The sequence below is a fragment of the Ceratotherium simum genome, chromosome 21 (assembly GCF_057802395.1).
Source record: "Ceratotherium simum simum isolate JZ-2026a chromosome 21, ASM5780239v1, whole genome shotgun sequence".
Taxonomy (NCBI): domain Eukaryota; kingdom Metazoa; phylum Chordata; class Mammalia; order Perissodactyla; family Rhinocerotidae; genus Ceratotherium; species Ceratotherium simum.
Window position 1 is genome coordinate 46,728,486 of NC_141920.1, and position 27,300 is coordinate 46,755,785.

Consider the following 27,300-nt stretch of genomic DNA (forward strand, 5'->3'; position numbering starts at 1 on the left):
TTCTCATCCCTCAGAACTGGGATCACACATCAAAGAAATCTAAAGGTGTCCCCGTATGTCCCTCTTCACATTTCATCATATCACCCTGCTTTCTTCATTTAGACTCCGTGACAGATGGTCACCTGACTGCTCACCAGTGAATGGGCCTGAGACACAGAATTTCCCTGGCATCAAGGATGTGAGCACACTGATGCAGCAAGATGGCACACAAAGGTCACTGGGCAATCAACAAGTCCCCCATCTTCCCTGGGCCTCCCTTGGTCCTGCAGAGACACTTAAATATCAGCAACCTGAACAAAGATGGTCCTTGTCAAGGTTGAGCAGCCCTCCTATAGACTGAGATGCTCTCATGAAGCCAAAAGTCCAGGTAACAGCCACCTTCTTCCTCAGCTATTCACTATCTTTCTTGTGGATGAGACATGGATGGTGCTGAGCTTAAACTACTCACTAACAAAACAATTAGACACATTCAAGGTAACCTGATACACAGTGAAACTAAGAGCACAACCTCTGTAAAGTACTCAGTTTATTTACAAGTGTAAGAACTCCTTATTGGTCTGGGAGTCCTCTTCACATGACTCCCCCCTACAGCACTTAAGATTAATTGAAATTATCTTATTCATTTACTTCTTCATTGATCAGCACTCCACTAGAAGCTGCATAAGGGCAGGAATAGCATCTGTTGTGTTCACTATGGTATTCCCAGCCCCAGAAACAGAGTTTGGTACCCAAAAGGTACTTAACGCATATTTGTTAAATGAATAAACAAAAAATAAATATCAAACATTTTATTTCTCTAATTCAAAATCTAGAATGACTCCTTGATTTGTCTTACTTTTAAAAAACAAGTCTCATCAGATAAATATTTTTAAAGTAAGCATAGATCTTGGGGAAGGCAACCATAGGCAGTGTAATTTAGTATCCCGCAAAAGGGAACACAAGAAAGCATCAAAGGGCTGCTTTTTAACAAGGCTAACTTCAATAAGCACAGAGATATACTAGGAAGACTTTGTTCAGAAAAAAAAAAAGACTACGACCACAAACTTCCTTTAGACAGACATTTCTTCACCCATTCATTCAAACGTTACTGAGCCCCTCCCCATGCCAACTAGCCCTGTGCCAAGTGCTAGGAAATTCAAAGAGAATAAGACACAGAGCCATCAAGGGTACACAGGTAAACAAACAAGCACCAGAAAAGACACCAGACGGAAGCTCATGCAGGGCATCAAAGCAGGAAATGGACAAGGCCACGCGGGGAGGTTGGGAATATTAATAATGCTATACATTCATGTTTTAAAAGACACTCTCATGAATTTACTTTATTTGACCCTCACCACAACCCTGTGAGGTAGATGGGGCAGGTGTGATCAAGATAAAGAAACCTCAGGTTTAGCATCTTAGGTAACACAGCCAGTCAGGAATGTGGGCGGAACTGTCTGGGTCTTCTGACTCAAACCTGAGCTATACAAAGGCCTCAGAGACAAGTGGGAATAAATGAAAACTAGAAATCAGGTCAGAAATATAAAAAAATAAGTCATCACCTTGGGGATGTGCAGGAGAGCCAGATGAAAACGATCAGGATGAAAAGACAGGTAAGAAACGAGGGGAGTGAATGGCACTGAAGACAGGAACTGCTGATTCCCTAAGAAGGAGCTCATGGTAATCTCCCCACCACCTCGTGAGTCCAGTAATGAAGAGAGGAGGAGGGAAAGCCCTGAAGTAGAGAGCCCGATTGTGAACTGCCTTTGAGGTGATGATCTTCAGTGTGTGTGGCATGGACATTAGCACGTTGCCTCACTATAATCACAAAACTCAAGGCAGTGAGCTCAAGTTAACCATAGGGAAGCAACCAGCAGATAGCTGAACAGAGCTAGGGGTCATTCCTGAATTTTTTAAGAAATCTCCTTTAATTTCTCATTCTCCTTCACCATCAACCAACAGACAATAAACTGTTTCTACTATTTTCCCATTGTATCTCAAAAGTAATCTTCCATATTCCACACCAAAACCTACCCTCTCCCACCCCTTTGTCCAGCTAAACCTCTTGCTGACAATTATTTCTCCACATCTAGCTGAAAGGCAATAGCAAAGGTTGAGGGAAAACCTTAAGAGCAGACTGCCTGGACTCAAGTCCAGAAGCTACAGGGCCTTGGACAAGTTATTAAAACACTCTGTGCCTCAACTTCCTCATCTGAGAAATGAGCATGACAATGGTTCCTACATCACAGGACTACTGTGATGATAAAATGAGCATATGCGAGGTGCTTATAAGAGTGTCAGCCAGCATCACATAAATGTTGGTTGTTTTACAATTACCTAGCTACTGGCAAAGGCCATCTGACTAGGTGGGAATAACCCAGCTTCACCTACTGTGAAGCCATAAAATTCAATGACTCATGAAACTCTTACACTTAATGAGACTGTCCCTTATTAAATGGCACTCAATCCCAATATAGCAGTAAGCACTTCCCACAAAACCAGAGAGATCATCCCTCCATTTCCTTCCACATATAATCCTTTTCAATAAGAATTCTACTCCTTTGTACTTGGAAGGATCAGAACAGAGTCTCACAAAAACCGGCTCAGCAGACCCCTGGAAAGCACCAAAGGAAGAGAAAAAGTCCTTCTCCCACACAGGAGCCACAGTGAAAACCATCAAGAGGAAGAAACAGCTCGGTTCAGCTCCTCCCTAGTAGGGACTGGCCCCCCAATTCTTCCTGTCCCTGCATCCTCCATACCCCCACCCCAGAGCTAAGGGCCATTCCAGCCCTTCCTATACATCTACGCAGATGAAGACCATGTCATTTACTATTTTACTCAAATTTCCTAGATGATGGCACTGAAGGCATGATACTCAAGATCACAGGCTGGTGACAGGGAAAAGGGATAAGTGAAGAATTCAAGGTGAACTTGACAACTTAATAAAACATAATTTAGAAACAGTGAGGGGCCGGCCCCACGGTGTAGCGGTTAAGTGCATGTGCTCCGCTGCGGCAGCCTGGGGTTCAGATCCCCGGAGCACACTGGCACACCGCTTGTCGGGCTATGCTGAGGCGGCGTCCCATATAAAATGGAGGAAGACAGGCACGGATGTTAGCTCAGGGCCAGTCTTCCTCAGCAAAAAGAGGAGGATTGGCATGGATGTTAGCTCAGGGCTGGTCTTCCTCACACACACAAAAAAAACAGAAAAGAAACAGTGAGAACAAGGAAAATAAACTATTCAGACACAAGACAGAAAACGTTGACAAGGATGAATGTCATTAGTAACACACCGTAACTTAAAGGCTAATATGATTCTGGTGATTTCACCGTTTAATAACTGCCTACATCCCTGCCCTCTTTCCCTCTTGGGGCAGTTTGTAAAAATGCCACAAATTATTCCTTCCCTCCATCACATGTTTGGATAACGCCCATCCACACTGATTTCAGGCTAATCTCCTGACTTGCTTCGGTCATTTGGTCATTAGATATATTAGCCAGCAGCGGCTGGAGAGCCCTCTGGTCCAAGGGAAATGAGGAAATTCATGGAGCAGAGCTGGACTCGACTCATTTTACCTTGATTATTTTCTCTGACGGACATTTGACCTCCCCCACTAACTGCCTAAATAATTTAACACAGAAGGCCTGTTTCAGGAAGGAGTTACTACCATACGATGGCTGTAATATAATGGAAAATAGATGTTACAATATGAAAGGCACCACAAGCCCATCTTATCAAAAATTCTGTCTCTCCCAGGCCACACTCTCTAGGTGGCCCTGCAAAGAGTTGCCAGACAAATATTTACATTTATAAGGGAAATCTCCATTTGCAAAGGTATCTCCCACTCTCTACTGGGAAGAGGGGGGATGACCTCATCGCTAGAAACTTATCAATGTGGAAGGGGAGGCCTTAAATCTGCATAATAATCTTACTCTTGTTTACTGTGCTTTTCTGGTAATCTCCCATAACTGACTCTCCCCTCCCCCAACATCCTCCTTTGTCTTTAGCTGAATATAGTATTTAAGATGAGAATCTCTGCCATTTTGTTGAGAAACTCAGTTTCCCTGGTTTCTCCCATGTATACATGTTATTAAACTTGGTATTATTTTCTCCTGCTAATCTGTCTTTTAATTATTTGGCCAGCCATAAGAACCTTAAGGGAAAGGGCGGAGGGGGATTCTCCCTCTTCCCCAACACATGCTAACCAGAGTGCAGGCAGGGACTCCTTTCCCTGACAGCAGTTGGTAGGTTTTAGAACCTCCTGTGTGTGCAACACTGTGCCAAGGGCAGGTAAAAGACCTGGAGCTTTCCTGGTGAGGAGGTAAAATCTACACAACAAAACCCTTTCAAGACTCATAAGATAGCAGGTAGGTTGATTGTGCTTCAATGGTAAATCAATATTTTAATCAGCATTATTATTATTAAAGAGAAATTTACATCTGAAAAGTGCATCTAAATGCAAACCTAAAAATGTCCCCTGTAATGATTACATGCAAATACAAAATCTTTGTGTGGATGGAAATCCTAACTTATACAGCAACTGAAAGGCTCCAGCCCCAGTGCATCAGGGCTCTGAAACATGAGATCTGGTCAAAGATGTGGTATGAAAAGTCTGGGAGGGGCCGGCCCCATGGCTTAGCCGTTAAGTGCGCGCGCTCCCCTACTGGCAGCCGGGGTTCAGATCCCGGGCGCGCACCGACGCACTGCTTCTCCGGCCATGCTGGGGCCGTGTCCCACATACAGCAACTAGAAGGATGTGCAACTATGACATACAACTATCCACTGGGGCTTTGGGGGAAAAATAAATAAATAAAATTATAAAAAAAAAAAATTAAAAAAGAAAAGTCTGGGAGTAGAGGATGAATCGGGACGTGGGCCTACTCATTTCCCAAAGTCAGCTCACAGGTAAGGACACATTGCCTAACACTCCACCCACCCCCCACCTCAACAGGCAAGGTTATTTCTAGAATTTCTGCAAAGCTTTAAGAACTAAAAGATCAAAGTCCATTCTACAAGTACATTTTTTTCTAATGCCATGGAGATTTCAAATTTCAGAAAAACTCTCAAGTGCCATGTTTTTAATCCATATCCACTTTTAGGCATAAACATCATTGGATATATTTGACATGGAATTACTCCTGGAGTCATCCAGAAGTTAAATAATAACGTACTGAAGATAACCCTTATCTTCACCCACCAGAGTGATGGGAGGTCCACCCCTTGCTCCTTGCAAGATACCCAGCCTCTCCTCCTTACCGCCCTACCACAAGCTGCCTAAGCAACCAGACTCAATAAGAAAACCATAATTAGAAATGATCATAGGCTACCCCCCAGGGACACAACAGGGATGTCCCCTCAGGCCTTGCACTCTTGCTTCCATCCATCTCCCTGGAAATCCAAGCTGTGGTCCCACATGACCCTCATCTCAGACTGTCACCTCTATACAGCTCTGGGCATCACCTCATCTCACCCCAGCTTCCTAACCACAACCCTTCCACCCCCTATATCCAATAAAACTCACAAAGCCCCTCTCCTCCACCACATCTCTAAAGGTTCCCTTCCCCTTCTGACTCTACCTGAAACCTGGCAGTCCCGAGTGCTGTGTCCCTGCAGACTGTCAGGTAAGCCTCTCACTTTCCTCCTATACCCACATACCACTTGGCCTGCTCACCACTGCAATATCCAGACCATTCTGGTGCTTCCCCTCACGCACACAAAATGCTTCTTTGCTGCTCACACCATCAGTCTATACACCAACTAGCCCCACCAACAGGAGTTGCACAGTCTTTCACTCACCCCAGCATGCTCTCCAGAAGATTTCAGGGCCTGGCTCACTGTCTTTCTCTCTATAACAAGAGCACTGATTTCAACATTTACCTAGATGATGCCTGACTTCCTTATTTCTAATGAGGTTGTCCTCCACCCCATCTCCACCACTCATGCTCACGGTCATATTCTAGACCCAGTCACTACTTATAACCTCCCTACCTCCAGAGTCTCAGTTTGAACCCACTCTCCTGCCACCCGCCATTTCTTATCTTTCTTGCTCACTCCTTCTGCAATCCTAGTTCCAACAAGTCCTCAACCCTACTGAGTCCTGGAATCCAATGACCCCACCATCCTGTCACTACCTATGATCTCCCTCAAGTCTTCACTTCTTTTTCCCCCTAATTTGGTTTCCACAGTCCATCTTTTTAATCAGCCCTTTCATTGTCCCTCAATCCTCTCCCTTTCCCCCTCCAACATATTCACTCAATAAAACCCCAGTCTCAGTTTCAACCTTGATTCAACTGGAAGTATTTGTTTGAGCATAAGCCATGTGCTAGACACAAAAGGTTTTTTAAATTGTTGTTTTAAATATTAAATATATGTGAAAGAATAAGTTTTGTATACATGTAATTTATGATGCATAATAAACACTTTAGACCCACCCCCCCCACCCCCCACCTAAGCATCCAGTCCAATCAGGCTTTTGTCCCATCACTCTAATGAGCTCCACACCGTGAATCCAGTTTTCAGTCCTCTCCAGGGCCAACAGCTGATACATACGTATCTTGCACCCAAGACCACTCACCTGGCCCAACAGAAGGAAAAGCAGACTAGAACCCTGACATGATAGTTTTGGAAGCATGTTAGGGCCTAAACTACATATTTTTATTTGCAGGAAATGAACTCATCTTTTAGCTTCGCTGATAGTTTTGTTTCTCACATAACATTATAGCCATGTTGTACATACCAGTTACACTGTTCTAAATTTTTTTTAATTTTTCCCTAAAAATATACATATATTCAAATTTCATCATAATTGACTATTTATTTCCATAGGTGTTCTCCATAGCATTTAAACTGAAAAGTGAAAGTAACTTGGAGCAGACACTGTTGGTTTCCCTCTAGCCCCTTCACCCAACTCCCTCCCACAAACTGACCCTTTCTCTCCCGAACAGTGCCCCCATTTTTCAGGTATCATCCTCCTCCACAAGCTGTGCCCTTCAGAGAGGCTGGCCTCTCCCCAGCCCCAGAGGGTGGGACCTGGTGCTGTCGAGCCAACTATGGTGGCAACATGCCCCTTGCCAATGATTTGTTTAGGCTCAAGCCTGTGACCCAATGCTGGTCAATACGAAACGGGAGGAAGTCTGATGGAGATGTCTGGAAAAGATTCATTGTTCTTAAAGAGACACAAAGAAAAAGTGTCTCCTTTTTTCCTGTCTCTGCACATTGTTCTATCTGGTGACGCCTGCAATGTCTGCAGGCATTTTGCCACCCCGAGGACAAACCTGGCACATTGAGGACACTAAGGACAGCAGAGCAGGGAGGCAGAGAGTTCAGACTGTTGATGTCACCGAACTGCTGAATTAGCTGACCCTGGGGCTGCCCAGCCTTGAGACCGCTTTTCATAGAAGAAAAAAATTCCTTATCATTTACCAACCAAAAACATCCTGTAGATGTTGAAACAAAATCTAGTATAATTTTATTTTTTTTAATATTTTTATTTTAATAAAATAAAAGCTATTTTTATTTTAAACATTTTAGACACACATTGCTCAAATGCAGGATTCCAAAACTTTATTGTTAACAGATATCATGTATCAATATTATAAGACACAATCATATATACCAATGAAATATAATGTTCAAATCAAATATGTCTTATACACATTTTAATATATTTATTCCTTTTATAGGAATCAGACTTTTTAAGTCAATGCATAACTGCTTCTACTTTTCTTGATCTGAACTGGGGCTAGTCTACATTAGTCAAAACCACTCAGTAGGGAAAGAGTCGGAGATAGAAATAAAATGGATAAAGCAGGAGCTAAATGGTAACCTCCACCCCTCCATTTCCAACAACTAAGGAAGCAGAAAAGCGGTGATGAGGGCAGAGAGAGCCGTCTTCCTTATGTCAAATAACTATCAATAATTATAATAACGGGCTTACAAAAAAGCTTTGTATATATTAACTCAACTAAACCTCCAACAGCCCTAGGAAGCAGGTACTGTCCTTATCACCAGTGGAAGGTCAGAGAAGTTAAGTTACTGCCAGGACTGGAGCCCAGGCAGTTAGGCTCCCACAGTGCTCACCTAATTAAGTCTAATATTAAGAGAAAGTGATGGAGGAGGTGCAGGAAAGCAAACTTGAAAATAAAATTTTTTTTTTAAGTACATAAAAGAGATCTGGTAGAAGTCACAGAACTAAATAGTTATTAAATCCAAAAGAGAACATGGAAGCTGGTTTATTTAGGACACCAGAGTCAGTTTGCAAGTGGAATGACCTTCCTCCTAGACAGGTTAAAAATGTGGCCTTTCTGTGAAATTAAATCAGTAAAGACTAAACGGCCTTCCCCAAGCGGCTGTCTTTACCTCCAGAAAATCATCACACTGTGCCCTGTCCTGTCAGCAGCCACAAACACTATCACTTCTGCTTTATCCTTTACACAAGAAACCAAAGGCCCTTCTGCCCGCTGAGCAGCCACTCCTCTTACTCCCAGGCCACAATGTGCTGACAGCAGGAGAAGGCCTGAAATTTACAACCTGAATGGGTGGTGGATAATTTGTTATATGAGTCCAATGGAACACGATACAGCCATTTAGGTATTATGTAAGTCTTCACTTACTGATATGGAAAAATGTCCAAGGCATGTTAAGTCAAAAACACAGTGTTAAACGACCATGTATAAGGACTATTCATGTAAACTGTGTTTGTGTGTGTGTGTACATAGAAGAGAGAGAGAAAGAAGAGAACACACGTAAGCAAGAACAAGCACAGAAAGCATGTTTACCAAAATTTTAACAACGGTTATCAGGAGATTGTGGAATTTGAAGAGCTTTCTCGTATTTAAATTATTTTTTGCTTATTCATATTATTCAAATATTTATAATGAGTATGTAAAATTCTATAACCAGAAAAAACTATAAAGCTATTTTTCATTTTGGAAAAAAAATCTGCCAGGGCATTTTGGAAAGAGATTTTTTTCAAAGCCTGGATACTTACCATGAAAAAGAAAAGAACAACTCAGCAGACATGACAACCAGGCCATAATTTTCTCCAAACTTGTCTTACTTTTCAACTTTGAAGAACATTCAAGACCCAAATAATATATAAAATAGCATCTTTACCAAGATTAAAATACCCTAAAAACAGCAAATAATTCAAATTTCCTCTGTCCAACACTGTAATTAAACTTTTTCTGTAATAACACATACAGACATGTACATAATGCCTTGTAATGATCTAGTTATAGAGGAGTTTTGCTGTCTTTAGGGAAAGTTATGTTTCTCTAGTTGTTGTTTACTAAAAAGTATAGAAAAATAACAGAACTGTGCAGGAAGAAATTGTCTCTGTCCAGCCATTCAGTAGCTTGGACTGAGGAGAAATGAACAAATGTGTGATACCTTTGAATGCAAAAAGGTGAGGAAATTTCCAATCATGGTAAGATTCATTTACAAGATGTGGCAGCCTTAGCCCACATAAGTCAGCTTTTCCTCTTTTTGTTTAAATATGACAGGTTTAAGCTGCCAGAACAGAATCCTTCAGTGCATGCTCAGTTAGCAACACTGTTTCATAAAAATCACATCTTTTCAATTAACACTGAGCCAAAGATCAAGGACTTTCCATTAAGAAACACAATATAAAGCATAAACGGGGACCTAATTTAGCCGGGTACCTGAAACAGAGCCAATCTGTAGCGTTTGCTGCCTTCTGAAATCATTCACATTGATAAATTAATATTATACTGACCCATCAACATTTTTCTGTGCTCATTTTTTCTCAGCCACTAGCAGATCTCCATTTTTTTTTTGGTGAGGAAGACTGACCCTGAGCCAACATCCATGCTCATCTTCCTCCATTTTGTATGTGGGACGCTGGCACAGCAAGGCTTGACGGGCGGTGCATAGGTCCGCACCCAAGATCTGAACCCTCGAAGCCTGGGCCGCCAAAGCGGAGTGTGCAAACTTAACTACTACGCCACCGGGCTAGCCTCAGATCTCCATCTTTTTATCACTGTCAGGAGCACTTTCTAATGTGTCGTACTAGAATTCGGAGTACCATAGTAAGCCCATCTCTACACTGTTACACACTCAGGCCCACTGCACTCCAGCTTTCCTGTCCCATGGGCCACAATGTTCCTAGCCTGTCTTCTCATCACTACTTGCTGCTGCCATAAGGAAGGACACAGGCCATGTGTGTCCCGTTTTCCTCAAAACCCGTGCCTGCCTGGCTTCCATAGCCACTCACTTCTCTTCTCCAGCACTGCTTCTTTCTCTTCCTTCTTCTCTCTTCTGTCTCAAGTCACTGTTCAGTTTTTGCACAAAGGATCCAACCTTCTAAAAAGTAAGCCAAAGAAAGCTTTCTTTACGAAGCAAGCTTGTGGTCAGAAAAATGAACTCTGATAGCCTAACTAAGTAAGTCCATTCTCCGTGTGGGAATCACAGTGATTCCTTTAAACCTAATGGTCAACTCAGGTCACTCCCCTGCTCTTAACCCTCCTGGGGCTCCCTATCTTATCTTAGAGAAAAATCCCAAATCCTCACTGAGACGTGTAAGCCCCACATGGTCTTACCCTCCTCACCTCCCCTCTCCCACCCCTGTCCTTTCCTGGCTCCCTCTCTCCTCCAACTCTATTGACTTCCATGAGATTCCCAAGCCTATTTGTGACTCAGAGCCTTTGCACTTACTGTTCCCTCTGCTTGGAAGACTATCCCCAAAAATAATCACAAAGGTGCTCCCCACTTAACCCAGGTCTTGGCTCTAAACACATCTTCAGAAAGGCCTTCCCTGACCCTGCTATCTAGACCTGCACACATACCCTTATCAAGCTTCATTTTCCTACAATCATCACCTGAAATTGTGTTATACATTTGTCATTTGTTTATTGTCCATCTACCCCAAAAGAATGAAAGTCCCATGAAGCCAGGGCTTCAACTGGCACACAGCAGGCACTCAGTAACTATTTGTGGAATGACTTAAAAACAATAAATATAGCCTAACCAAGGCAGACTCAAAGAGTGGCCAATCCATTTATTAAAAGGGTAACCCTAACCTCCCTCAAATTTGATTAATCCTCAAATATAATTCCCATAGTCTTAAGTAGAACTTATAGAGCATAATTTAAGGTTTTCTCAGTGACTAGGATTATTAACACAAAAGTTAATGAACTTCACTTTGTGGTGTATATGGGCATGGGCAGAGATATAAGCAGTGTCGTTTTGTGTGGAAATGTGCCAGAATGCCTTTCTAGAACTACTTCCTCAGAAATGTATGAGCCAGAATGAGATTCAGTCTACAGGAACAGGGCAAGTGATCCAGGCTAGCCAATCAGAGTCCCCATCTCCCTCACCCAGTGATCAGTACAGGAAAGGGGAAATGACCCAAGTAAGGCCAATCAGAGTGGTTTTCAGGCATTGGTGAGAATGACCTGGTCACTAGCTGTCGGGGCCATCTCTCCTGCACCTGGCTAAGTCAGCCTGAGAATGAAGCAGAGGCACAGAAAACAAACACACACACACAGAACAAGAGTAGGGAGGAGTATTTTCTACCCGGGGGGAGATGAAAAAAGAGAGGGGACATGAGGTGAGTGAGCGGACATGAGAGGGGGGGATACCACTTACATCCCTGTCGACAGCTATACCTAAAGCTACATGTTCCCTTAGACTAGTTGCAGGTGTCATTAAATTCCTCCTTTTGCTCAAGTTAATTTGAGCTGAGTTTCTGCCACTTGCAACCAAGAGTCCTGACAAATACAAATACACTCAACAGATACCATTCTGGTGGAACAGAATAATTAAGAAAATTAAAAAAAAAAATTCCCAGGCTGGTTAAACACACACACATACACACACACAGGTGGTTGCCAGGGGCTGGAGGGAGGAAGGAATAAGGACTGACTGCTTAGTGATTACAGAGTTTTCTGTTGGGGTGATGAAAATTTCAGTTTTGGAACTACATAGAGATGGCAGTTGCAAAACATCGTGAATGTACTAAACACCACTGAATTGTTCACTTTAAAATGGTTAATTTTAGGGGCCGGCACGGTGGTGCAGCGGTTAAGTTCCCGCGCTCTACTACAGTGGCCCAGGGTTCACTAGCTCGGATCCTCGGCGCGGACCTGTGCATCACTCATCAAGCCACGCTGAGGTGGCGTCCCACATAGAGCACCTGGAAGGATGTACAACTATGACATACAACTATTTACTGGGGCTTTGGGGAGAAAAAAGGAGGAAGACTGGCAACAGAATTTAGCTCAGGGCCAATCTTCCTGAAAAAATAAAAGAAGAAAAAAATGGTTAATTTTATATTGTGTGAATTTCACTTTAATAAAAAAATTTTGATATACTATGTTGCAATGCATTTCTTAATATAATAGTCTTTAAGTATATCTATCATAATTTCCTAGAAGAGGAAACTGGGACAAATGATACGTACATTTTTAAGACCATTGATACATGTTTGTTTGTTGATAACAAATTTGTTGATAACAAATTACTCTCCAGAAAGATCACACCAAATTATACTCCTTTCAAAGGTGTGTTGGAGAGCTAACATGGTATATTATCATTAGGAAAAAAAAAAACAGCAACTTTGTTAACATAATAGGGAAATACATTTTAATCTGTAGATTTATATATCTTAGATTATTAGTGATGAGTGACATTTAAAACACTAGGTCTTGGCATTTCTTCACTTGTGACATGTATATATATATATTTTAAACATTTCTTTATTGGAATTTTTCTTGTTAATAGGTAGGAGCTCTTTCTATATTGAGGATATAACTATTTCCTCTCCTATAAGTTTCAAATATTTTTCCAGTTCATTATTTCCTTTTTACTTCAGTTAAACGTGATGTGTCTCTTTGTATATGTATTATTTTAGGAGAAGGAAGAGAGGAATGGAACCACTCTCTCAAAAATAAATATCTGCAACACACACACACATATACACTCACACACACAGAGAGGAAGACTAGGTGATATTTTACTTCCACTCCAGGAATTCAGCATAAGCTCTACTGTATCAAGCCCATCTGACCCAAACACATCCTCATTTTGTTAGATACAAAATCGATGGAATAGAGAGGTCTACATTGTTTGCACCAGAAATATGACCAGACATAAATAAAACACATTAATCCCTTTAAAAAGTTGTAAAGAAGCAACATATGTCATCAATTCCCCTCTCTTCCATGCAATCTTAAAAATACTATCAAAGATTTCATTGTAAGAATCTTCATCACTAGTTATAACAGGTCCTTTTTTGGGGATGGTGACTCAGTTTTGCTTTTTGTAAATTTAAAATTTTATAGTAGTTCTCTCCAATTTTGTTTCCATGAAAGAATATCTGTGGTACTTGCCTAAGCCTCACCAAATCTGTCCTTCCCAACAGCCCTCTGGCCCTGCTGCCCCTCCTCCCCACACCCTAGTCAAGATTTTCCAACTTCTTCTCCCTTTTGTCCACAGAAATAGTCCTTTCTTACAGCTATTCCCCTTGGGATCCAAGGGATCGGTCTGATAATGAGTGCAGGGAGAAGGTTAGAGGGATCTTTCAAGAGACCGTAATTCATGTTCTTGAATCATTACCTTAATGATAGGAACTTCTAGGTAGCAAAAATAATCTTTGTGGCAGGAAGGCTTTCAGGAATTTTTCAAAACATCCACACAGGTGGCTGCTACTTCCCCACAGACTTACATCCATCTATTTGGAAATCACATTTTGGGGGCTTTTAAATAGTTATTTATTCTAGACTTAGACTACAAGCTCTGGCATCCCTAATGCTGTGCACAACGCTTGGCACATGATTGGTGTTGGATAAAAAGTAACTGTTAAATGAGTAACAGGACTCTGGAGCCAGTTGCCTAGGTTCAAATCCCAACTCTGCCACTTACTAGCTGTATAACCTCAGACAAGGTTCTTAACCTCTCTGTGTCTCATCTATAAAATGGGGATAATGAGATTACCTAATTCACTTAGGAGAATTAAATGAGTTAATACATGCACAAGTATTTCTGGCAGTGCCTGGCACATGGAAAATGATGATTAAATGATAATTATTATTATTACAAATAAGGAAGTATGTTACTAACAGGAATCAAGATGAACAAGAAGCTATTCATGTTCTCAATGTACTTATCATCTAGTGGGGGAGATCAGGCAGTAGACAAATAAGCAGAATACAAAGCCAAAGGCTATAAATGACGAATGAGAGGTACAAATGCTATGGGAATTCTGAGGGAAGATCATTTCAGGGCAGGGGGATAAACAAAGCTTATGTGGAAGATGTAACATACTTACACTGTCTCCTGGAAGAATTTTAGATGGCAGGATGGGTAACACCTTCTAGGGAAAGAGATGGTGTATTAGTGGGTTCTCTGAGAAGTAGATGCCAAGACAGGACTAGACATGCAAGAGATTTACTGGGGGTATTACTTGTGAAGAATAAAAGGGAAAGAGCTGAGCAGGCAGAGAGAGGCTTCAGACCACAGTGCAGGTCTAACCCCTGTGAAGGAGAGGGAAAGGCAGGAGGGCTGAGGAGGAACAGTCTCAGACTTCAACTCAGTTCTGAGAAGGTTTTGGCCAGGCCAATAGGGAGCCCTCAAGCAAAAGTCACCCTTCAGAGGTATCCGGGTCTCAAAAGAATGGGCCACATTAACACTCCTGCTTGCTCAGTAACTGGCCGGGAATAGCCCAAGAGAAGCACAGCTTTAGCTAAAAAGCAGTGGTAAACCCAGAGGGCAGCAGCTGGCGCAGTCAGTCAATCGTGCTCCCTGAAGCAGGAGATCCCAGTGGCACATTCTTATAGCTCCCACAGTTGGGCACAAGCAATGTCGCTGGTACTTTATGTGTCCTTGAAAGCATGGTTGAGGTTCAATGAATACGCGCCATCACTTAAAATCAAACACAAGACAATATCAATGGGCTCCTTATCTTTTTTCAAAAGGGGTATTTTTTAACTAAATCACAACTGCAATAGCGAAATCAAAGTACATATTCACTGTTAAAGATTACAACTGCTTTTAAAATAGTGTTCAATATCTTCCAGATGTGGTTTCAGTCTCTAAAACAATATAAAAGACATAAAAAAGGTTATGAAACATCTCTTTTCTAAAAATCAAAGCTAAAATCCTGAATTGAGGATACAGAACTCAAGCAGAAACAAAGCTCTACTAAGAATCTAGAAGGTAGATACCTTACGAATTGACTGCTTAAAGCAGCAATTTGATCAAATGACATTTGAAAAAATATTTTGCAAAAGTGTAAAGTGCTACATGAATACGAGATATCAAGACAGTAGAGTTACATCTTATGTGGGTTAAGTCACATTAAAGGCAAAAATGGAGAAAGTCAAAATCACGCTTAAACACTAGAGTCACGCCCAGCAGGGGAGATGCTCCTACAATCAGAGGCATAAAGAAAAGAAGACCACTGAGGACACAGCACCCTTGTCCCACCTCAAGTCATTATGGGGCACGTGGTCACTGAGGGGAAGGGCAATATCTGCACTACTTAAAATGTCCTCATTTTTTAAGTGTATATATATATAATTTCCCCCTTCTGGTCAAGCTTTTAATACATAAGTTAAATGCATTTATGAGATCACTCCCCAAAAGAACAACAATGAAAAGTCTCACAGATTACAATATTTCCTTTATTTTAAGGGGACACCTGGCACAGAAGAGGGAGCAAGACATATTCAGTTCCTATCACTACTGGCTCAGCAATTGACTTGACCTCTTCCCTTCACAGAAAAAAACAGAAGTCGTCGTGTGAGAGTTCCCTCCACGTCCCCATCCTCCAGCACCCCATTCTTGCGTTCTCCAAGCGGCTTTAGAGGAAAAGGTGGCCCTAGTGTCAAGCCTGATCTCCTGCCCCATGCTCTTGATCCCACTGCAGACCACAGCTTTCTCCATTTTTATCCCCTTTCTCTCTATTCTTTCTTCAATTTTGCTCTTTTATTAGTTCCTATTCCTAAACATAAATAAACTGAAATCCCCCTAGGTCTTAAAAAATCATATCTGCACACACACACCCCCACACTCATCCACCTTTGATCTGGAATTTCCCCTTCTCTTCCTGGCATACTAATCTGTACTCTTTCTGTTGCAAGATTCGGAAATACAAATCAAGCTAGCTATAGTAAAAACAGGGTATTACCAGCTCCTGGAACTGAGAAGTTCGGGGGCAGAGATGGCACAGACATGGCTGAACCCCTCCACTGGGCCCTTCTCACTCCCCATCTCTCTGCTCTGCTTCCCTCTGAGTGTGAATTCAGTTTGAGGCAGGTGCTCTCCACACGTGGGGAAAGATGAACACTAGCAGCCCAGACTACATCCTCATGGTCTGCAATCTGAAAGGATGGGAGCCCTCACTCTCCCAGTAGCCAGGTTTCAAATCTCAGGGAGACTGGGATTCTTGGACCATTCACCAAGGGAAGACATTGAATTTGGCTCCTCCTCTGCTTAAAACTCTTCCCAGGGTTTCCAACATCTACCTACACCACAGTATAAAAGCCACACTGTACACTTAACTCCACATTGACCACACCATTACCTTTGCACAAGCTCCTCTCTCTGCAGTCCCCTCATCCCCAACTCGTCCACCTGGGAAACTCTCATATTCATTATTCCAAACCCACCCTCAGACCCGACGTCCTTCAGGAGGGACTTCTCCAAGAGGCCTTTCTGCTGCGCCTCCTCTGGACCTTGTAGCCACCTCTACATTTTCATGCCATTCCACCAAGGCACTAACACCCTCATGGTAAATGTAGTTGTTTATGTGTCTGTCTCTCCTACCAAACTGTAAATCCTGGCCCTGTGCCTTAGTAATCTCTGAAGACACAGCCCTACTGAGCAAACACACACACATGAAAAAATGTTTGTGAAACTAAATTTTTAAAAAAATCCAAGACAAGATAGTTGTTTACTACATTTATATATTATTCTTAATTTTATAGTACAGTAACTTACATTCCTTCTTTTAAAAATAATTTAAAATTTAAATTGAATCAATTCGCTAATTGAAAGTCAACTTTTTTTTTAAAATAAACAATTCTCTACAGTTTTATCTATGGTACTTAGTTTGGAGGCCAAAGATCAGTACTCTAAAACAGCTAGTAAAAGTACTTATGCCCATCTGCAAATAAACTACTTACAAAACAACATAAAAATGGAAATTACAAAAGTTTACATCAAAATCTTCTGGGCCTACCAATTCTCTCTCTTCCCAGGATAAAAGGTGGAAGCCCCAATCTTTTTTAATGATCTCAAACCAACATCTGAGCTCAATCAAACTTCTGAGTTCACCTTTCTCACGTCACCAGTCTAGACAATCTCAAGCCCCAGAAGCAGATATTTGTGTTACACACGTGTGTCCAAAGTTCATTTTATATTCCAGAGATTATAAATATAAAATGTCAGTAATGGACTAAAAATTAGCAAAGGGAGCAAGCATATAGGAAAATCACTTTCCTTCAAAAAAGGTCAACTGAGAGAAACCATACTAAGATCTCCTGAAGAGCTTGAAGTTACACCTCCCAGCCTTATTCTAGTTGTAGAATTTCCATGTGGCACCAAGGTCCATGCAAATATTTTACCACCTGCTAGGCCTGCCGAGGGCACAGAGAGGCCAATGAACATGAATACATGGAAAGAGTCTTTTTATCTTCTGCCATGTTCAAATCAAATACAGCCTCAAGTTTCCCTAAAAGAATATGGTAAAACAGATCAGGAAGAGAGCAGCAAAACTCAAAGCAATATTTTTGGGACTCATGCAAAAGCTGTTGAGCTTTTGTTTATATGTTAACATTCATTCTGGTGGGTAAATATATTTTCTGGTATGTAAATATGCTTTTGAGTCAGATAACTAGCAGAAGCACAACATGGGCTTTATAATCACATGAATCCCAGCTCCACCACTTATCAGCTGGGAGCTGGCAGACAAGTAGTTCACCTCACTGAGCCTCAGTTTTCTCCTCTGTAGGTTGGGGGTAGGAATACCACCTGCATCATAGGTTGTGGGAAGATTCAATAAGATCATGACGATAATAAACATATTATAGCTTTCTGTCCTCTTATTAAGCTCCAGACCCCATGTCCAACAACCTCCTAGACATTTCCATTTGGATCTTGCCTTTTTCTCAAACTCATCTTCCCCTGTCATTAGCCAGGCTCTCCTCCCAACTCTTCTAGCTCTATCCACGACATTCCCATTCTCCCAAATACCTAACACCAATTATCAAATTATAAAAACATGTTTATTGCTAGTCAGACAACAGTAGAAATGGTAGTCTTAATCCTTGCTGCTGGCAGGGCCAATGGGAGCAACACTTGGGAAAGCACTGTGAATCAAGTCATAAATATGCTCAAACCCAGCAATTCGACTTCAGTGGAATCTATTCTAAGGAAATAATGCAAATTATAGAAAAACGTGCTTCATAGAAAAAAAGAGAAAGATGTTTACAGCAGTATTATTTATATCAGAAAAAGAAAAAGAGCAAGGAAGAAAGAAAATAATTTATCCAAGAAATGGTACCATAAATTATGGTACATAGTCTCAACAAATGTTTGTGGTTAACGAAACATGGGGAAATGCTAATAAGAAAAGGCAACATTTACAACTGTAAGTGAACTTGCCCCCACTCAAATCATCAGATGCACAAAAGGAAATACACCAAAATGCTCTATTTTGCTCTATCAGTCTATAGAGCATTTTTGAGAGACTGTTTTCTCCTCTCTGGTTCCAAATATTTGGTCCAAACTCGGTGTCATTTGAGTTGACCTCACTGTGGCCTCTGACCCCAAACCTCTTCTCCTTCAGATTAATCACTCCTTGCGTAGCGTCTCCAAACCTCGCTTTCAGTACTTCATGTAGAGCATCACTAGTTCTTACTGCACTGGTCCTTTATAATCCCACCCCTCCTCTCCATTCATGGAGCGTCTTATTTCAGACCCTCGTCATTTGTCTGCTCCACCATTGCCAGTCTTCTCAGCAGTCTTCCTGTTTTCAGCGCCACTCCTCCCATCAGCCTCAATCTATTTTTCCTGGTCCTGCTGGCAGAGAGGCAGTTCTCAAATCCTATCACTTGACCTGCTAAGAATTCTCCAAGCTGGCCCTCTCACCTGCAGGATAAGATCTGACCTTCTTACTCAGGCAAACAAGGTCCTTGCTGATCTGGCCTCCAACCCTCCTCAGCTGTAGCCGGTCAGGCCCCCATTCCTCTCCTCCTCCACACCCCCCACTCCAACTCACTGTCCTGTCCCTACCCCTGGTGGACACAGTATTCTAGCCACTTATCTGACACTGTGGATGCCCTCAGGGCCAGGGTCCTAGCACCCTATCCTCAGTGCCCAACCTTACCCTCACCACAACCCCACTGGACACGAGGAAAAGGCAGGCTGGTGTTCCTCACCCTCCCACATCATTACCACGTGTAGTTCCACCACCAGCTCTTCCATCTTCCCTTGGTCGGAACTACCCTCTCCCTCTGTCTTCCAAATTCCAACCCTGCTCTGTCCAATACGTAGCCACTAGCCCCATATGGCTACTAAGCACTTGAAATACAGCTAGTCTGAACTGAGATATGCTGTAAGTGTGCAACACACACTGGATTTCAAAGATTAGGTATGAAAAAATAATGTAAAAATATTAATATTTCATTTTGATTACTTGTCGATAATACATGTTAGATATATGGGGTTAACTAAAATATTTTAAATTAATTTTACCTGTTTCTTTTTTCTTTTTTAAATGCGGCTACTAGAAATTTACAATTACACATGCGGCTCACATTATACTTCCACTGGACAGAGCTCGTCTAACCATTCTTCAGGGCCCAGCATGAGTAAAACCTCCCTCAAGATGCCCCTATCTTTGTGCCATTCTTTTTTGTGTATGTGTGAGGAAGATCAGCCCAGAGCTAACATCTGTGCTAATCCTCCTCTTGTTGCTGAGGAAGACCAGCTCTGAGCTAACATCTATTGCCAATCCTCCTCCTTTTTCCCCCAAAGCCCCAGTAGATAGTTCTATGTTATAGTTGCACATCCTTCTAGTTGCTGTATGTGGGACGCGGCCTCAGCATGGCCGGAGAAGCGGTGCGTCGTTGCTCGCCCGGGGTTCTGACCCCGGGCCGCCAGTAGCGGAACGCGCGCACCTAACAGCTAAGCCACAGGGCTGGCCCCTCTTTGTGGCATTCTTAATGATCTTTCTTGCCCCTTGAAATCCTGTAATGGAGTCTACCATATAAGCCACTAATTACATAACACACTATACATTTACTGTTATTTTATATCTATTCTTCTTGTTATATCAATGCCATTTCTATACCCTATTTTGGGACTCATAGTAGGCACTCAACTTTTCAGTTTTTTTTAGGAAGATTGGCCCTGAGCTAACATCTGTTGCCAATCTTCCTCTTTTTTTTCCCCCCAAAGCCCCAGTACATAGTTGTGTATCCCAGTTGTGGGTCCTTCTAGTTCTTCTATGTGGGATGCCGCCTCAGCATGGCTTGATGAGCGGAGCGTAGGATCTGAACCAGCGAACCCCAGGCCACCAAAGCAGAGCATGCAAACTTAATCGCTACGCCACCAGGGGGGCCCCACTCAACTTTTAATTAGACATGGAATCTTTTCTGGAGCAATATAGCAATATACAGTATGGTTTTTTGTTTCGTTTTGTTTACTCATTTACTTTACCAATGATGATGTCAACAGCGTAGGGAGAACTGGAAATCAGAAGACCTAACAGCTCTTTGTTCTTTCTCTAATTAACATAGTACATATAAACCATTTAGTACTTGGTTTGGCCCCTTGTAAGGCCTGTCTGTGCCTCAGTTTCCCCCTTTGTAAAATAAAGTTAATAATATCAGCCCAATCAACAATATATAGCTAAGTCAAAGCAGCGAAGCAAGTTCTAATTGGAGTCATTACCATGACAATAACACTCTAGTCTTCGCAGCTAATTGTGTGTTTCTCAGCCAACTGTCTTAAATACAGACTAATTTTTATGAAAAGAGAACAAATACATCACAGTTATCAAAATAAGAAAGGGGGGGACTACCTAAGAAAATGCTTATCCTATTCTATTAATGATGGGAGACAAGTAATGGGAGAGGAAACTGTTAAATGCCTGCTCCAAGCTGAAGTAGTTTATACATCATACTCACAATAACCTTTACAAAGCAGACATTACCATACCCATTTTACAAAGCAAAGAAACTGAAGATCAAAGAAAGGCTAAGTAACTAGCCCAAAGTCATGCAGCTGCAGGCTGCAAATCCAGGTTAGTGGTATTATCTTTGTAAGTAAAAAAATATTTTTATTATCACAAAGATAAAAGATGTGAAAACCAAGAGTATTATATAAATATATACAAATGAAAATACAATTATAATTTCTATTCATTTCCTGCAAATAGTTTTCTTGATCTTGGCTAATTCCTATTTTTGAGATAAAAAGGCCGTTTTTTCTAACTCTAGACTTTTCTTAAAGTAGCAAACAAATAGGGTGTGAAATGTGGTAGCAACTAGTGCATTAATGTACTATTTTTCTTTAAAGTCTTTAAACCACAGTTGTAAGCAAAAGTTTTTAAACATTATGACTAGAACTCCTCAGACACATTTACAATATCTAGTCCTTACGGATAAAGATTACAGTAACAAACAAAGTAAACTGGGCCATTCTACAAACAAATGCATCAAGAAAAAACAACACAGACCTAAGAAAATATCAAAGAACCTCTCCATGTTACAAAACTGAGGTCACAATGATATGAAATGAAATGATAAAAGAAAGTTCCTCAAAATAGACACACACCTTAAAGTGAAACCAAATCACACAGCCTTGAAAACTAACTACTTTCTCAGAATGGTAACAATGTATTCTGTATTTCTAAGAAACCAAACTGATCTAGGTTTAAGTGATTCTGCCTTTATAAAATGTAGCCAACTTAATCCTGTAGACTTGGACAGAACAAATGTTCAAGTTCTCTACCACAGAAAAAGTTCCCAAGTATCAAATGCTTTTAAATACTGCTCATCTCTCCTTTATCAAAAACGTCCCTGGTAAGGTGTTAATCAGTCACTACGAAGGACTCCGCACAATGCAACCTGTGTGTGCATGGTATATTACTACAGGAAGTAGAAAGTTCAGTTTACCAAGAACACATTTCACTTTCAAAAGTCTTGAAAACGAATCCCCCTAACAGCAACTAATTTATATTTCATTCCAACTGAACAAAACAGTATAATCTCAAGGAATCTAAGATTGTGAATAACTTCACTTGACAAAACCAGGTGTGTGGGTTTCTTTCCTTAGAGGTACTTCAGAGTGTAAACAGAAATAATTTGCAACTTTTAATCTCATGAACAAGATCTTTATTTAAAATTCTCACATATAAAATAAATTCTTTTATGTCATATTTCCTCAAATGACAAAGAGTATCTGCCCTAAATCAGGTGATTTTTGCTCATCATAAGAATAAAAAAGACATCTAGAAGAAACATAAGGTGTCCCTTTCTCAGCCCCCAAAAACACAGACAAGTCTGTCTATAGACAGCAAAGGTGTTTTCATCCTAAACAAAAGTTAAGACTAGGGAGGTAAGAAAATAGAAAACAAAGCATAGCTTAACAAACCAGCTACAGACCACGCAGCAGGTGACAGGGAGCCTTGTGGACACTTCACACCCGCAGGGGTGAGCTTCATCGCAGGTCAACTGCAGGCCCACCTGGACTCTGCAGAACCTCCACCCAGCAGTCTCAGAAAAACGGAAGGAGGTACAAAATCACCCCAGTCATCCTGGCAATAAAGGAGAAGCAGCCTCCTTGAACCCAGGAAAGTCACCCCTCTCTCCAAGCAGACACCAGCAGCCCCCTTCACACCAAGGACACAAAGAAACTGAAGCAGCCAGACCCAAAATAAAAATAAAATTTAAAAGAGGGGCATGGGAAGAGAGACGACAGTTAAATCAAATTTATCCTGGGACCACGTGGAGTCTCAGTCTATTTGGGGACTCAGACTCAAAAGCAAAAATAAAATTTAAAGGGGGAGGGGGAGAGATAACAGTTCAATTAATTCTACGCTGGGACCACTTGGGGTCTTCAGTGTACTTAGGGCCTCCGACTCAAAATTAAAAATTAAAAAATGGGAGGGGAGGTGACAGTTCACTGCGTGTATGAGGACCACTTGGGGTACAGCGTTTGCCGGGGAAGGGATAGTCACGGCTGTGTCCGGCCTCGAGGTTAGCCGGCGAGAACCTGGGCTAAGTTTACACTCGCGGACGAGAGAGCAGTGCCCGCTTTCCCGGGAACAATGCCTGGACCTGGAGAAGAGGGTCTGAGGCCCCCCACTCCCTCGGGACCCCAGCCCCGACCCCCTAGCCGGCCCGCGCCCGTGCAGGTGCCCCCGACCCCGGCGCCCGGCTCACCCAGCAGCGCCCGCAGGTGCCTCAGGCGGGTCAGCACGTCCTTCTTGGGGTCTAGCACCTTCTGGGTAGACTTCTTCACATCCCCGTGGCTCCTTCGGGAGAACATCCCGCCGCGGGAAGCCCGGGCCCCGCCGGCGGGGCAGGAGGCGCCTGCGCCGCGCGAGTCAGCGCATAGGATCAGGCGCGGCGCGTGTCGCGAGCGCCGCTCGCCGCCCCCCGCCCGGCTACCGCCGCCGCCGCCGCCTGAGCTGTGGCTCCAGGAAGGAGGGGCGGGCCGGGTACGGCGAGGGGCGGGGCAGGAAGGCGGTGTTGACGCGGAACCGACCGCCCCGCCCCGCGGGAGGTGCCGGTCGGCCCCTCGGATGCAGCGCAGGCGCGCGCGGTCCCGACCCGCCTCGCGGGGGCGGGCCCGGAGCGCCGAGCCGGCGCCGCGAATCACAAAGAAGCTTGCCCCACGCACACGCTGTACTACCAGTCCCGGGATGCACCGCGACAGGGCCCTCCAATTAAGCTGGCGTGACTTGGGTACCATGGGGTGAGTAGGCCTGCTCTGAGTATTTCTCCCGTCCCCACCCCGCCGTAGGCCGCAAGTACTCCTGGGAAATGTAGTTCTCGAGGAGGCGACGTGCTGCGACCGACTTTGCAGAGTCGTAAGCGGATGGGTAGCTTCCACCCGTCTCCTACCCCGGGAGTCCCAGGGCTCCTGTACCTTCACTCTGCGGTGTGTGCGCCCAGTTCCCTCTAATGCAACGTGAACCACAGAGACATCTCAGTAAGGAAAGTTTCAAGGCTTTTCAAATGCAAACCATTTTAAGTTTTGGTTTCTAGTTTCACATTAGAGAGCCAGGGAGGGAGTGGAAATCCCTTTGACCATACCACAATCCGAGCTCCAATTTCACACTGAAATGGATAGTTTTAGCAGCAGGGCATGCCTAGGCTCTGGGTAAGGAGTCCAGCCAGTACCCTTGGTTCCTGGGACCTGACCTCAAGGAGTCCCTCACTCGGAGGGCTCCTCAAGATCTTGCTTCTTGCTTTGTAGGAAGTGCACGTTCTGTGTTGTGCAAGGCCATATAGCAATACAGTAGCAAGAACCAGAAATAGAACCTGAAGGACCTGACTCTCAGGCCGGTATGCTTTTTAAGGCCCGGTGCCTGTAACCTGGGGCAAAACTTTGAGATGGAAGATGATCTGGAGATTTCTTAGAAGGGATATGTAGGGTTATTTACTGGCGTCTGGATCCTTTGATGCTGCAAATTTTGACAACATTTTAGCAAGTACTTAAACTGACTGTTTAAAGTCATGTGGTTTCCATCAAATTGGGACAATACAACTGGGTGTTATCTCATTCAGCTGAACTATACCTTGGGGGAAGAGCCAGGGATTTACACAGTTTTGTATCCTCATCACTAAGCACAGTATATGGCCTCTAGAAGCACTCAATAAGTTTGTTAAATAAAACGGAATAAAAACCTGAAACGGTCCCACATATTTAATCCAAGCATGCAAAAAATATCTCATAGTTGTTAGAGCCTCTCTCTATTTTTAGAATTGTCAAAATAGCATTGATAGAACTGGGGTATATTCATACAAAGAAATATTACTCAGCAATAGAAAGGAATGGGCTACTTAATAAACCCAAAAACATGGGTGAATCTCAGACCCAGAGATAGAAGTCCTACACTCAGAATGATGGCAGAACTGCCCTACCAGCCTGGGTTCCTAGATGACATCTCAGTCAGGGCCACAAACCCTCCAAGACTGTTGCAAGAGAGAAATAACCTCTCTCAAGTCAAGGCATTTTGGGCGTCCTTGTTACAGCAACTTAGCCTATACCTGGTTACACTCAGTAAGTCACAATATTCACTGCCTCATTCTTTTAGAATGAGATATCTTTCATTACATTGATTGGAAAAAAATAGGATGCACTTGTCTTAGGGAATTCAATTTTTCTATTACAAAGCAACATGTCATAGTCATTTATTAAGCACCTACTATGTGCAAGGCATGAATCTAAACCTGGGGATAAAAAGATATATAAAATGCAGCCCCCTGACCTCCAAAGCTTCCAATCTAGTTGGGGTCCAGAGCAACTAGATACAGTCATGCACGGCATAACGATGTTTCGCTCAAAGATGAACCACATAGACAGTGGTGGTCCCATAAGACTAGTACCATAGAGCCTAGGTGTGTAGTAGACTATACCATCTGGGTTTGTATAAGTATACTCTATGATGTTTGCACAATGAAATTGCCTAACAACGCATTTCTCAGAATGTATCCCCATCATTAAATTATGGGTAACTGTAAATGAAGAGAAAATGACAGTGTACAGTGAACACGTGACACTGTCAAAACTTGGTAGTCTCGGAAACAGGCATTCGCGCATATAGAGTCATCTCATCCATCGTATCTAGCCTTTACTTACTGATGAAAATGTCTTCTCTAAAAAAGCAAGAAACACAAATTATTATTTTGATGCTTTTTCACCCACATGTATATAAATGTGAAATAAGAATTCTTCTCATTTTCTGTTGCTCTCCAAAATCATTCCTGCTGGTCTGTGAACTCCTTAAAGACATCACCTGCTTTGTAATTAGTTCTTTATCCCTGGAGGTTCAGAGTGCCAAGTAGTGTGCAGACACAAGTGCTATTGAATAAATGTCATTTTCATTAATAAATCAAGATAATGAAATCAAGTTAAAAACTTGCAATGCAAATTAAAACTACCCTGAAATACCATTTGAATTAGCAAAAACAAACCCCAAAAAAGATTTGACAACACACTGGTAGCAAAGCTATAGAAAAACATAGCAGATAGGAGTGTAAAATAGTACAACTCTTATGGAGGGGAGTTTGGCAAAATTACATATTATTTGCCCTTTGACACAGAAATCCTACTCCTAAAGATTTACTCTGAAGATATACCTCCACAAATATAAAACCACATGTGGAAGATTATTTCTTCCAGCATTATTTATAATAGCCAGTGTAGCGGGTTGAACAGCTATGTCCATGTCCTAATTCCCGGAACCTGTGATTGTGACATTTTTTAGGAAAAGGATCTTTGCAGGTGTAATTAAGTTAAGGATCTCAAGGTGAGATCCTCTTGGATTATCTAGATGGGCCCTAAATCTAATGAGTGTCCTTTTAAGATACAGAAGAAGAGAAGACATAAGTAGAGAAGAAGGCCATGTGAAAATGGAGGCACAGATTGGACTCATGTAGCCACAAACGAAGTGACCCTTGCAGCCACCGGAAGCTGGAAGAAGCAAGGAAGGATTCTCCCCGGAGGTCTTCCGGAGGGAGCCCGACCCTGCCAACCACCTGATTTCAGACTTCTGAACTCCAGAATTGTGAGAAAATAAATTTCTCTTGTTTTAAGCCACCTAGTTTGTGGTAATTTGTTGAAGCAGCCCTAGAAAATTAATGCCACCAGATACTGGAGAGAACCAGCGTGATTATCTAATGGGATCTGACTGGATATAGTACATATGTACACATCTAAAAGTGGCTGATTGAATCCAGTACATCCACATAATGTAGTGCTATGCAGTGCTATGCAACCATAAGAAATAATGAGGAAGTTACCCACGTCCTCATTTGACCTAATCTTCCAGATATATTGTTAAGTATAAAAGCAATGGACAGAACATAAAACACACATTTATTTGCTTATTTTTTCCCAAAGAAGCATTGGAAGGACAAATCAAAAACTAACATTGATGCGTACCTAAGTGGGCTGGAGGATGGGGTGGAAAGGAGAAGAGATGGCACAAGGTCCTCTCCAACAACATCATTTCATATAGCTTTGATTTTTGAACCATTTAAATGCTTTACATATTCAAAAATTAAAAGAAGAAAAAAACAAACCTGAAAATTGAAAATAAACAGATAAACGGAATAAACAAA

General features: G+C 42.3%; 1 protein-coding gene and 1 long non-coding RNA gene across 10 annotated transcripts in view; one reads left to right on the forward strand and one right to left on the reverse strand.

The window, feature by feature from the left end:
* Positions 1 to 23,583, reverse strand: part of RALGAPA2 (Ral GTPase activating protein catalytic subunit alpha 2) — a 310,483-nt gene extending 286,900 nt beyond the window's left edge. For 6 of the 9 annotated variants that reach the window (XM_087445684.1, XM_087445681.1, XM_087445682.1 and 3 more), the window contains exon 1: positions 23,392 to 23,582. In XM_087445684.1, coding sequence (XP_087301810.1) covers positions 23,392 to 23,497 — 106 coding nt within the window. In that variant the 5' untranslated portion in view covers positions 23,498 to 23,582. Of the gene's footprint in view, positions 1 to 23,391 lie in introns of all 9 variants that reach the window. The other 3 variants (XM_087445685.1, XM_087445686.1, XM_087445680.1) reach the window with 1 other exon arrangement.
* Positions 23,584 to 23,801: 218 nt separating this feature from the next.
* LOC147914304 (uncharacterized) lies at positions 23,802 to 26,776 on the forward strand. Its single transcript, XR_015555529.1, has 2 exons — positions 23,802 to 23,926; positions 26,544 to 26,776. It is a non-coding gene; the product is annotated as an uncharacterized LOC147914304 (long non-coding RNA).
* The last annotated feature ends 524 nt before the right edge of the window (positions 26,777 to 27,300 follow it).